Genomic DNA, 12,269 nt, shown 5'->3' on the forward strand with positions numbered 1-12,269 from the left:
TGGCTAATGCATGTTACTGAAAAATAGAATTCTTTGTTAAACTGTCCTTGCAGAAAGCAAAAATGTTACCTTGTTTTATCATCAGAGCCATTTTGTCCTTGCTGCTACTGTTAGGGATGAATAGTTAACTGAGTTGCAAGGAAACAAAGGAAGATTATTCACCTCTAAATTGTCACTCTAAGTTAATTCATTATAGCTTTTGTGGGTTTGGGGTTTTTTTTATTGTTAGGCTTTCTTTATTCACAGGTTTATTGTTTTACCTGTCTCATACCCTACCTTCTTTGCCCAGTTGATTCTGTTTGACGAATCATTAGGAGCAAAAGAATGATGAAATCAATTAAAAAAGATAAATCCCTCGTTTCCTTTTTTCCCCCTGCAAAATATTGTATTAGGCTATATATGTCTAATGTTAATAATAGTCTGGAAGTTAGTGGTTATGAATTTAAGATCTTCATCTGATATCATGCTGAAAAATAAATAACACCTTACCCATGAGAAAAAAAATAACTGTTTTGTGGGTATTTTCATCATATAGGTTGGCATCACTCTCTTCACTGTTTCCCACAGGAAGTCACTCTGGAAACATCATGATGTATGTAGTCTGCTTTACTCAGAATATGTGTAGGTGGTCGGGGCTGGTGTTGACTGACTTTATTAAATTGACTTTGCAATTCGAGGTGTTGTCATTTTACATCCTGATAGGTCATGTTCTGGTTTTGGGGGTTTTTTTGTTTGGTTTTTTCAAGACTTTACTTTCATATTCCAGTTTCACTATTTGAAATAATCTTATACTTCTAATTATGAAGAACACTATCCAAAAATCCTTCTATGTATCTGTAAAAGTAGCCACAAAAATATGAAAGGCTCACTAGATGCTTAAGTCTTCTTTCTTAGACTCAAAAAACCCCTTGAACTAGAATCCAATAAACAGCATGGAGTATTTTTGCTTTCACTATACCTAATATATCTATGCTTTAAAAAAAAAGTTAATCTGTAATATATGGACTTCTTTTTTGCAAACTTAAGATTTTACTACTCTTTTTATGCAGACGGAATGTATGCGTGGGTAAAAATACTGAGTGAATACACCAGGATTAATGTGTAACTCAAAGTATATTGTCACAAAAGCCAAGAGAGCAGTGTTAAGTCTGGGTGTGGCTGTTAGCAGACTGATGTATGATATGCAAAAAACCCAGTTTAATGTTTTTATAGAGGCAGTTGAATTTAATGAAATGTGAAGTAGAAACAGCTTACCCTCTGTTTAGCTGAGTTTAAGATTTTGCTAAAACTTTTTAAAGTTTTTTTATTTTTAAAACTACTTCAAAATACAATTTATATAGGACTTTATAAACCTAGTAATTTTTTGGAGGTTAATAACATACGTTCTTTGTTTTTCAGTTCTACTTGCACATGGATGGCAGAGGAAACTACGAGTTCAAGAAAATAACTGAAGACACAGTTGAATTTGGATCTTAAAGTCATAAACTGAACTGCTGCAGAGACTGATGATTACAGGAAGTGTGTAGAATGTCAGAAAATGTACCATAAAATTACTCAGCTTGTTAAGCATTTACTATTATGTAGGATATTGCTAATTGTGTATATGTTGGTTTAATTATTGATATGTACTAAGAATGTCCTTATTCTTGTGGTTTAAAAACCTGCCTAAATTAAATTGGGCTTAAATTGGTGTAACCTGATTCATCCTGGGATGCAAACCATTTGAAATCGGCTGATTTGACTTTTGTAGACCTTCTTTCCCTTCACTGAAAAGCCCTGTTAAAATTAGGGTTGCTACCTCTCTTGTTCCTGCAAAGCAGTCTTGGATTTTTGCTCTGTTCTATGCATATGATAAGAGTGATCTTATGCAGTGCAGGACATTGTCCCATCTTCAGATCTGTGCCCTGTTAAATGAAAGAGCCTTTTCCTTGTCCAAGCCTTGTGATGTAGCCAATGTGCCCTTGCTGAAAAAGGATGAACTGAAACTAAAAGACAAAACTAATTCCTTCTGGTGGTAAAAAAAAGAATTAAGCTTGTTCTTTGCTGGGTTTTGGATTCTCTTTAGCATCTGTCTGTCTGTGCAGTTCTCCCTGCTGCTCAGCAATCCCATTGTCTCCCAGTTTAGCAAGAGCTTCATCCATCCCCTACGCCAAATGCCCTTTTTCTCTTAGAAATACTATGGTAATGAATAGCTGAGAGGAGGCTAAGGGAGGAAAAGACAGACGCACAAAAGAAAGGGGGGAAAGAAAAGAGATGAGATTTTTATCAAACAATCTTGTGAATGTTTTTAGCTCTGAAAAAATGAATGACTCCCACAAGAAGCAACAGAGAAAAGAGTGTGGGTCCAGTCATTCCTCTCCTTAAATCAGTGGAGATTAGAATGAGCTCAGACATGTTCATCTGTGAAATAGCAGACTGTTGTGTGTCTTGGGTTCAGTCCTGTAATACAGCAGTTACTTTTTCCAAGTTACTCCTTTTCTCCCTCTTCAAAAAACCAGGTCTACTTATGATCTGAATTTGCAAGTGAGGATAATGGTACTTCCTGTTTGGTCTTCTAGGCTGTGAAGCCTAAAGCAATGCTTTAATTTCTATGTTTATTCTCTTATTTGTTATGATGTTTCTTATTTCTGATACAAATTATTTACGAATTATTCTTGCTGTTGTCTAAGGATATCTATTCCTTACTGGTTTTCTTGTTCCAGCTGCCAAATCCCTGTGAAGAAACCAAACTTTTAAGATAGTTTACTGTGACAGTTTCTTCCTTACAAATGATTACTGTGGTTGTCATTTGACTTTGACAAACATAAATGCAGCAAGGTTTTTTTTGTGATCAGGGAATAAGAAGGTATAATTCAAACTGAATTGCTGTTTAGGCTTTAAAACAAAAATTTACAATACTTGTTGTACAGTGAAGGTCTAGTAGTTTTTTAGTAGTTCCATGTAAGATACAATATAGGAATGCACTACATGAAGGCATGCATAAAATATGCAATACATCAGTTCTCTGTGCATCTTTTATCAAGGGTTTAGGTTAAAAAAACCACCCCAAGTTTTTATAAAATGGATACGTACTTGGATGCACTGCTGATTGTTAATTTTTACCCAGTTTGATTAGTCATTATCTTTCATGCTGAAATTGCTATCTGTTAATGTTTTTCCTTTTATCAGGTTTCTTGCCCCTACCTGCCACTATTCTTTCAAAGTACTCAAATGCTGGTATAAGAATCTAGTGACCACAGTAGATTCAGAGTATAACGCATCAGTGAAAATCAAAAAAGCTTCTCTCTGAAGTATAGCATATTCAAGAGAATAAGGTACCAGAATAATTTTTTGTGCTTGTTTAACAAGAAGGCAAATAGATACCTGATTTAACTAATCTCTTTTTCCTCTTCATTCGGATTCTCACATCAGCCATAACGTAGCAGGTAGCAGCATGCTGTATGTGAGGTCGTAGTCTTTTTTCAATTGTAATCATGAGAATAGGGATGCCAGATAGGTGGTTGTGTCAGGAGGTTTTTTTGGTTTGGGTTTTATTTTGTGAAAGTTCTCAGCACAGATGCAACTTCTTCTCTTGGAAGGGCTGTTTTAGTAGCCTTTTGGAGAGACAAAGGAAAAATTAATGTCTAAAATGAGGAAGTTGCTATGATCTTTGTGATTAGGGCAGTCTTTTGCAGTGGAGTAGTAAACTTGGGATACTTTAATGTATTTTTTAGTGCTGACAAGCAAAACCACACACAGCACACTTACATAGCCCCCCAGCAGCCAATCCCAATTGTACTTTACAATTTAACTGGTTATAACAGAATTTTGTGTAATCTCTTATTTATTTTTAAAACTAACAACAAACAAACAAACTAAAATCCATCTCCAAAACCAAGGAGGAATAGGTTTGCCTTTAGATGCCATGAAGTTCATTGAAACTGAGGATGCTACTATCTCCTTAGGGCCAGAACTTAGTGTTTCTAAATATACTGGAAGGAAAGAAAAATACTCTTCTGTGCTTGATTGTAAGAAAGACTTATAAAGAAAGTATAAAAAAGAATGATGTTTTAGAATTATATTCTTAAAAGGCCTTACACTAAAGTGTTTGAGATAGACTTGATCTAATGGAAGATTGTAAAAACTCTAATGAAGATGATCCAAGTCTCAGTTCTGTTGCAGAATTGCACTGTGATACTGTATTTTAGTTGTTATGTTTCTTTAATAGCACAAGCTGGAAGTTCGTAAATGGGAATTCTGAACTATCTTAGTAAGACGAAGTACTGATGAATATTTTCAGTCTCAAACTGTTGGTGCTTTGAAGACGGTACTGGTAGTAGTCAGATGGCTGCATTTCAACAGTGGTGGGAAACATTCCTGTGTGTAAATACTGTAAAGTGTTTTGGAGGGGGAAATGGCGCTATATAAATGTAAGACATTAAGTGCCTCTGAAATAATAAATCTAAAGATAAAATTTATCTAGGCTTTTTATGTTTCTTAATGATGTGATTAGGAATTTTGTAATAGTTCAGTGAATGCATATTGAACAAATGTTGAGTTACTCAATGAGCCAATTGACTTGTATTCTGCTTATAAAACATCTGAAATCTGACCTGGAATCAGCCAGGTGATGCCATCCAGTTGTAGGCTTAACCAAGTACATGAGCTCAGTACTTGAAGGTATGTACTTAGAGCAAGTGGATTATAGGTTCATTAATCTGTTTTAAATCTGCACTGAGATTAACTCAGTTGGTTACAGCCTGGTGCTTGTAATGCCGAGGTCATGGATTCAGTCCCCATATGGGCCATTCATTTAAGAGCTGGACTTGAAGATCCTTGTGAGTCCCTTCCAACTCAGAATATTCTGTGATTCTGACTTCTCTGTCCTTTGTCTACTGGCCACTTCTTTTCCCTTTATTGATTTTAGAAGAGTATGGGCCTGAACAAGATTAAATTAATATCAGTTCATACTGTGGTAATTCTTTTGAGTGCTCCTTAATCTTTGTACTTTGAGGAAAAGAAGATAATCACTTTCCACTTTTATTTTATTTGCGAATTTCAGTTGTTTTCCTTTGTTGTGGTAAACATACCAGCTATCAGGATACTTGAAACACAATAGTATAAAAGTGCATCCAAGATATGTTTGAATTAACTGATTCTAAAGCAATCAGTGTTTTCTAATACTAATTAGTACTGATTTTTCTTAACTCAGATTAGTTGTGCAAGGTGAACAGAACATCACAGTGCACCTCATCTTCCATGTCAAGTGCAAAGCATGTTTTACTGCATCATGGATTTATTTTTCTTACAAAAACAAACAAACAAAAAAAACCCCCCAGCAGGAAATGTGTGCAAAAATCCAACCTACCTCTGACCCTTGTCATTTTTCTTGGAAATGTTGTCAATGTAAGCTATGTCCTAAACAGTATGCATGTTGCAGGGGTGTTTCTTGCCCAAATGTGCCACAGATAGAGCAGGTTAGACACACCTGACTGGACAGCCTAAATTCAAGATGGCTTTAGCACCATTTGCAAGTGACTTGTACTATAAAAAAATTCTGGATGAATTGCCAATGCATTAGCGCTGAACTGTATGATTAGTGAGAAGCAACATCATGGAATGCTTCCATGACACTTGACACACTTTTTAATTAAATCTCATCCAGCACTGAAAACTTAAACAACTTAAGCTCTGCAGAATAGGGAATTCAATCTTCATATCTGTTAGCTCTATAAAGACACAATATCCTATGACTTAGGACAGGAGAGAAAGAACTAATTTGGTGGTTTTTCTATAGAATTAATCTCTGCATACTCAACAATCTGTCACCTAATCCTTGGTGTTCTGAAATGATCCAGAAATGTGAAAAAATAATAAGTTGGCCTATTATCGAGGTAGGAGTTAAAAATCCATTATTAAAATTTAAACGTAACTGTCATAGGTGCTAAGAGATGTCTATAGAAATGTCCAGGATAATGATCATCTGAAATCCCCTGTGAGAAATAGTAGGGGAAAAAAGGTTGTTTTGATTTTAAAGAGAGAATAAATCACAACTTTAATCTGTCAAGAACATCAACAGTATGCAAATTCAAATTTCTGCTTATAAAGCTGCTGTTCAAACCAGGTATTTCTATATCTAACGTATTTGCTTCTATATTAGGTGTAGATAACCAGATGGTTTATGCCAGACCCTTTCATGAGCATGGAAAGAGGTTTCTTGGTTTTACTAACCAGTGATATACAGCTCATCAGGAGGAGGTTTGTTGGGTTTTTTTCTCTTCACATATTGTGGTTACAGGCTCTTGCTAATGCTCTGGATGCAGTCAGGTTTTTATTATGATGCCTTAAACTTCACCTGGAAGTTTAGAGTGGCTGTGCACATTACAGATTCCTTTAATATGTTTATATCTTATGATGAAACCCATCCTGTCATGTGCATTCAAATCTAAGATGAAACTGGTTTCATCAACTCAAACCATTCTATGATTCATCTTGAAACAGAAATATAGCCAAGTTAGGTTATTATGACAGCAACTTGTCTTTTGTATTAAAACCTTACAAAAATTTAAAGCAGTCTTTGAATTGCTGCATCATTTTCTTTCCTTGTATTCAAAAGCATCATTTTCTTTCCTTGTATTCAAAAGCAGAGCCAGATGAGAAGCATCTTGGAACTTCACAGACAGAAACTGTTTCAAGGGAGTAATTTGAAAAATATGATAAATTCGGGGATTAAATAGGAATAATACTCCTAAGCATCTGGTGACATTCCACGGGGATTGACTTGGGAAACTGAAGACATTTTGCCAGTAATCCTGAAATGAAAGCAACAGTGCAAGAATAATCATCCAACTGGCATTTTAAAAAGGGAGAGAAGGGAAACTTGGACACTCCACTTATATGAAATGTATCTTTCACAAACCAGGCTTAATAATCACAAACTCTCTTACACTGGTTAGAAACCTCCCTCTTAGTGATGTTTGACAAATCTGAACCACAAAGATTGAACACATTTACTGGTGAAAGGAGAGCTTTTACTGAAGCACCCAGCCCCATTCTGTGCTGTGTCCACAAACCAGCATCCTTGTTCCCCACCCATCCCTTGTCTCGGGAGACAAGTGGCATCTACACATGATGCTGCACCAAAATAGAACAGAACTGGAAAAATGAGGTCAATTCTGTCTAGACAAAACTAAAACTGCTGGGATTGATTTACTCGGTTAGAAATAGGGAACTCCACCTACATGACTGAGCAAGTTTTCTGTATTAAAATAACTTCAAAGTATGGCACAAATTGAGACTAACTTTTTAAGCTTGATTATAGAAGTTTTGGGGAATGATGCTCCAAAAAATACACTCCATGTGTGCAATTGAAGAGACATCTTCTATGTAACCAAATATTCCTTTAATTTTCTTAGACTGAGTGGTTTAGTGCAAGCAGGTACTAAAAAACATTTGATTAATTTTAATTGTTGTGAATGACAAGGTAGCTAGTGTGTAGGTGCTCCCCAAAACAACCTACCCTTTATTTCTTTACTTTATTGTAGCACTCTACTGCAGGAACTTGTTGGCACAAAAGCAGCAGAGCTAAACAACTGTGTCAGAAGCTTCTAATGTGACAGACTTGGTAACACACTAAAAGGTGAAGTACCTATAGAGGAGCTGGTAAGCTGATGTGTTCGGGAAATTAATAGTTAAAAAGCAAGGCTTGTGTACTGGAGGCTTCTTAAAATTTGGATCCAATCATATATTGCAACAGAACTCTGAAAAGCCGGGAACCCTTTGCAAAATTTTTTTGGAGCTTAGTAGGGAATTAAGGGCCAAGGTCAAGTCTATGCATTGATATACTTTTCTTTTTTAACCCACAAATGCTAACTAGATTTGAAAAAAACACTTTTTTAATTATTAGAAAACTTTTATTTATAATAGTCTTAAGAAGAGAGTTTTGGAAAGGCTACTTGAGGTTAGTTCACAAAATTCTCTTCATGCTTAGGTTGTTGGTGTTACCTCTGTAAACTTGCTCAAAAGGCCCTGAGGTGCATCATGCTGGGGGGATAGAAGATGTGTCTGAGGGACAGTGGTAGTTCCTATGCACACCACGTATTTTATTGTTTGCCCTATAGTGTAGTGACCTGCTTGAGAGACTGGGTACAGCAGAGCAGCCCCTCAGCACGGACCTGTTTTGACTTCTTGTGCCTGTCAGTGCTTTTAGAGTGGAAGGTCATTTCCCTCAAAAGATGTTTTTGGGGTTGCTTCTTCAAGACAAGCTCAGCAGAACTCAAAGCACGTACAGCCCAAAATAGCCCTGGTTACAAACACAGCTGCCTTCCAGCTATTCCTACCCGTGCCTCTCTTTTCCTTGCTGCCAGACAGATAGCATGTTATCACAGTTCCAAACATAGCTTGTACTTCAATGTAACTTACAGGGCTTCTGAATTTATGACGTGCAACATTTTCCAGTGCTTCTAGAAGACTTCAGTCCCTTCTCTGAGGTTCTCAGTCCATTCCTCTAAGAGTGAAAAGGGCAGCAAGAGGAATCTGTTTTCTGTTTGAAGCATATTGAGGAAAAAAAGTCTGGTAAGAAGCTTAACAGTCAGCATGAAAATCTCCTAATTCTGAGCTACTCCCAAGTTTTCTGAGACTAAAGGAGAAGTCTGTCAGGAGAAAGGAGTATGGTTTTTGTGTGGGCTTTAACACCAAAGTGCAAACAATGGTAAATAAGTACTGATGGATTGTTAACTGGGGCCTGGTTTCCAGCAGTGCTTGAAAACTGGACAACACAGGTTATGTTACAACCCAAGATTCCTGAAGAACCTGTCATAGGGAAGCATTGAATGGAAGATGAGGGGTGTTTGGGAGGAGAGAGCTACTCCAGCCCTTAATATATTCGAACAACACAATGATGTCTTATCTGTTGCTCTTCATTACTAAAAAGAGAAGATCTAAAAAATTTCATGTGCCCTTTTCCTTCAAATTTTGGTGGAATCTGGATTCAAAGTGGGTCTCAGTGTGGTAGCCATTTAGGGATATTTAGATTGTTAATGTGCTGATTATGCCTTTTTTTGCCACTTGGGGTCAGCTTTTCTAGGCATATGAAGCATAATAACCTGACAAATTGCAGAATTAATGCAGAGATTGCTCACAGAGTACAAGTCGTGTTTGCAGGGCCACTGTTCCAATGTAAGGAACCTGCAGTGTGAAGGGCAGAGGAGGAACAGTCCCACTACTGTAGTGACTGTGGCAGTGGTGACATACAATCGTGTGGTTGCACCCTTGGTGCTTTATGGAAGCAAGTGATCATGTTAAGAGTAAAGTGGAAAGATGAGAAATCAGACTGAGCATCATGTCTGTGGAGATCGGCATATTTGGTGTGAGTGGATGGTAAAGTATGAAGGCAGCAGAGGGAAAAATTTTTATGCTAATCAAGGATGCACTCCTTAAAAAAAAACAACAACAAACCAACTACAACAAAAAAAACCCAAATACCCACAAACAAACAAAAAAACCACCACAAAAATCCATGAACTCCAAGAAAAAAACAAACATTTCTACCTGGAATAATGAGTCCTTCTTATTAGAGTAGGTTTTAAAATCTCACTTGTCACTCTAGCTCTTTTATTACACTAGCTTTTTAATTGAGTTATGTGACTGTTGAGTAACTAATTAAAAAGTACCATGTGATCTCATTGGGAAAATATTTCTCTGTTCAGAGGAAGGCGGGTTTTAATTAAACCTCTTTTGATGAAATAGTTTTGTGAATGTAACAGTGACAGTACTTTGCTACTTTAATATTTCTTGAAGTAATAACGTGGAAAATTTGAAAATAAAAATAGAAGAAAATCCATCAGGGGGAGTAAATGAGATCTGAAACTTTGAATATTCTTTGAGTTCAGATTAATAAGTTCATTGCTATTTTAAACAAGCCGCTAAAAAAAGTAGGTGCAATAAGAAGGTACTCAAAGCAGTGCTAGCGAATGTTCCGGAAGTTATTGGCTTTATGACAGAGACCAAATGAAGCTGTAGAGTGTAAAACAAAAAAATGCTTCAATGATATTAGTATATTCTTGATTGTGATTAAGGGATATAGATTTATTCAGGTGGTATATTTTGATTTAAATGAGATCCTGCCCAGTTGTTTGCAGAAATGAGTCAATGGGTTTGTCTCTGGGGAAGAACAGGTAATGGAAGTGAGTAGGGAGATGGGGAAGAGGAATGGAAACATCACCAAAGGAGCCAGGGGAAGTCAGGAGCAGAAACACCACGAGCTTCTTACAGAAACCAGTCACTAAAGTGTGTCACTAACAGGGCTCAATTTTTGACAAAATGTGAAATGGGCACAATCTCTGCAGTTGGACATATGAGACAGGATGTGGCTGTGAAACCCTGGAGGAAGTCCACGTGGCTGTATGTTTATAACTGGGTTTTATTGGAAGAAATCATCCTGAGGGAAATCTTCCTATGAACTTGACTAATTCAGCTACAGTTAAAGGCTGAGGAATTACAGGAAAAGATGTTCATTCTCGTCTTTTGGGGGGATGCTGAAAGAGGCTCTGTGGGCTGAATGAGAACCTGTGCCAGAAGAAGCAGAAGGATCTCACTGGTGGGAAGATTTCTCATCATATGGTGTAAGGAAGAGATTTGCAGCACATGTCATGGTCTTTACACCTTGAGATTTTTTAATACTCCTGCTGTAGAGCACTGGAGGGCACACACCACCAAATAAGGGAAGAGCAGCCTTCTGTGGCAGTTTCTTTTTAAGGGAATGGGCGTACTGTGTCGGGGAGTGTATGCTGTGGTGAGTAACACCACACCTAAGAGTTGGGAAAGGATTTTCAGCTGGCCAGTTCCTGCTTCTGTCCTCTCTAGCAGGTTGTTCTTTTCATGTCATTCTCAAACATGAATGCAGGACAAACATAGACTATGGAAAGCATGGTTAGTTGTATGTGGATAAATTCTGTGTAATTAGAAGATTATTCAATTGACTCTTCGATCTGGTACTGTGTATTACAAGGTTCTGAAACTGCGAACTGCGTGGCAGTCACTACTTTACAAAACTGAACCGAGAGGGTAATCTATCACAGCTGTTTGTTCTCACAGTGCAAAAACTCTTTGTCCTGAGTTGTCACATAACTAGTGATACGAGTTGAGCTTATAATCACGTTCCTCTCTCACATGCCTCTCAGCAGGAGCCTTCTCACAGTGGAAAGCTGAGTCTGGCAGAAATAGATTAGCTAACCTGTTTACTGCCATATCTATCATACATACATCTGTGAAGTCCTGTACCATTATTCATTTTAAGTAATGACTGTAATTTTATTGTCTGTAATGCTGTTAGGGCTGACAGAAAAGTAGCAGAACAGTATCAGCCTTTATTCACTTATGTGAAGAAGAATGCAATTTTAAAGCAGTACTATAAAACCAGAGTGGCTTATTATAGTATGCAATGTTACACATTCACTTGTACAAGGAGAGGACACAAATACTGTGTCATGGAACTATGAAAATGTATTTATCCACTTGAAATAGCTGGATAACTTTTCTGGTTGACAAGGAGCAAAGCAGAACAGGGGCATTGGGACCCTTAGTAGGAACATGCTTGCTTACAGAACCCTGCTTAGAAGATGAGCCAGAAAGTTTAGTTGCATAGGAAAAGTCTTCCCTATATCCTATCATTTCCCTGGATGTCTGGCTCCATCTTAAATCCACACAGAGCTGAAGTGGCCACATGTGTGTTGTAGATAGGACCTAGTCCTTCTCCCTGCTGACAATACCTTTACTGGTACAGTAACAACTTCTGCCCACTCTGATACTCTGAGAAAAATCTCTGCATAAAACATTTGGTGTGGGCTTACGGAAGTTTGCAACTAAAAAACCCATTTCTTAACTGTCTCCACAAAAAGCAAAAAACCTCATTGAAATAGGATCTGTGAACCCTGTGACTCTGGTTACTCAGCATTGTTGGATGATAACATACTGCAGCTAGGAAACAGAAGTGCTTCAGATTTCCAGGACTTGTGCAGTCATGGGGCACTCTTTTGCCACTTAAGGCACTTGTTTGCAAATGGGTATTCTCTTCCCGCCTCCCTCCCCAGCTTCTTCCCCCTTCCTTACCCCCTCCTTCTCCCCTCCTTCCCCCCCTTTATATTCAGAACAAACCAAAAATCTCTTTAAGTAATGAAGGATGATTTATAGCATCATTCTATGTAGTTTATAACAAGCAGCTCATGGTCTAGTTTAATAAATGTTACGCTGTAATCTACAAGCTTTCTTTTTCCTATTAGCTCTTCCCTTTT

General features: G+C 37.4%; 1 protein-coding gene across 3 annotated transcripts in view; it reads left to right on the forward strand.

The window, feature by feature from the left end:
• The window catches only part of ABCD3 (ATP binding cassette subfamily D member 3), a 28,051-nt gene extending 23,594 nt beyond the window's left edge, over positions 1 to 4,457 (forward strand). For all 3 annotated transcript variants that reach the window (XM_051799117.1, XM_051799120.1, XM_051799124.1), the window contains exons 22-23: positions 536 to 592; positions 1,399 to 4,457. In XM_051799117.1, coding sequence (XP_051655077.1) covers positions 536 to 592; positions 1,399 to 1,476 — 135 coding nt within the window. In that variant the 3' untranslated portion in view covers positions 1,477 to 4,457. The remainder of the gene's footprint in view (positions 1 to 535; positions 593 to 1,398) is intronic.
• Positions 4,458 to 12,269: the final 7,812 nt, after the last annotated feature.

Source organism: Manacus candei, unplaced genomic scaffold (genome assembly GCF_025592945.1).
Source record: "Manacus candei isolate 608988 ecotype Guabito, Panama unplaced genomic scaffold, ASM2559294v1 h1tg000005l, whole genome shotgun sequence".
Lineage (NCBI taxonomy): Eukaryota > Metazoa > Chordata > Aves > Passeriformes > Pipridae > Manacus > Manacus candei.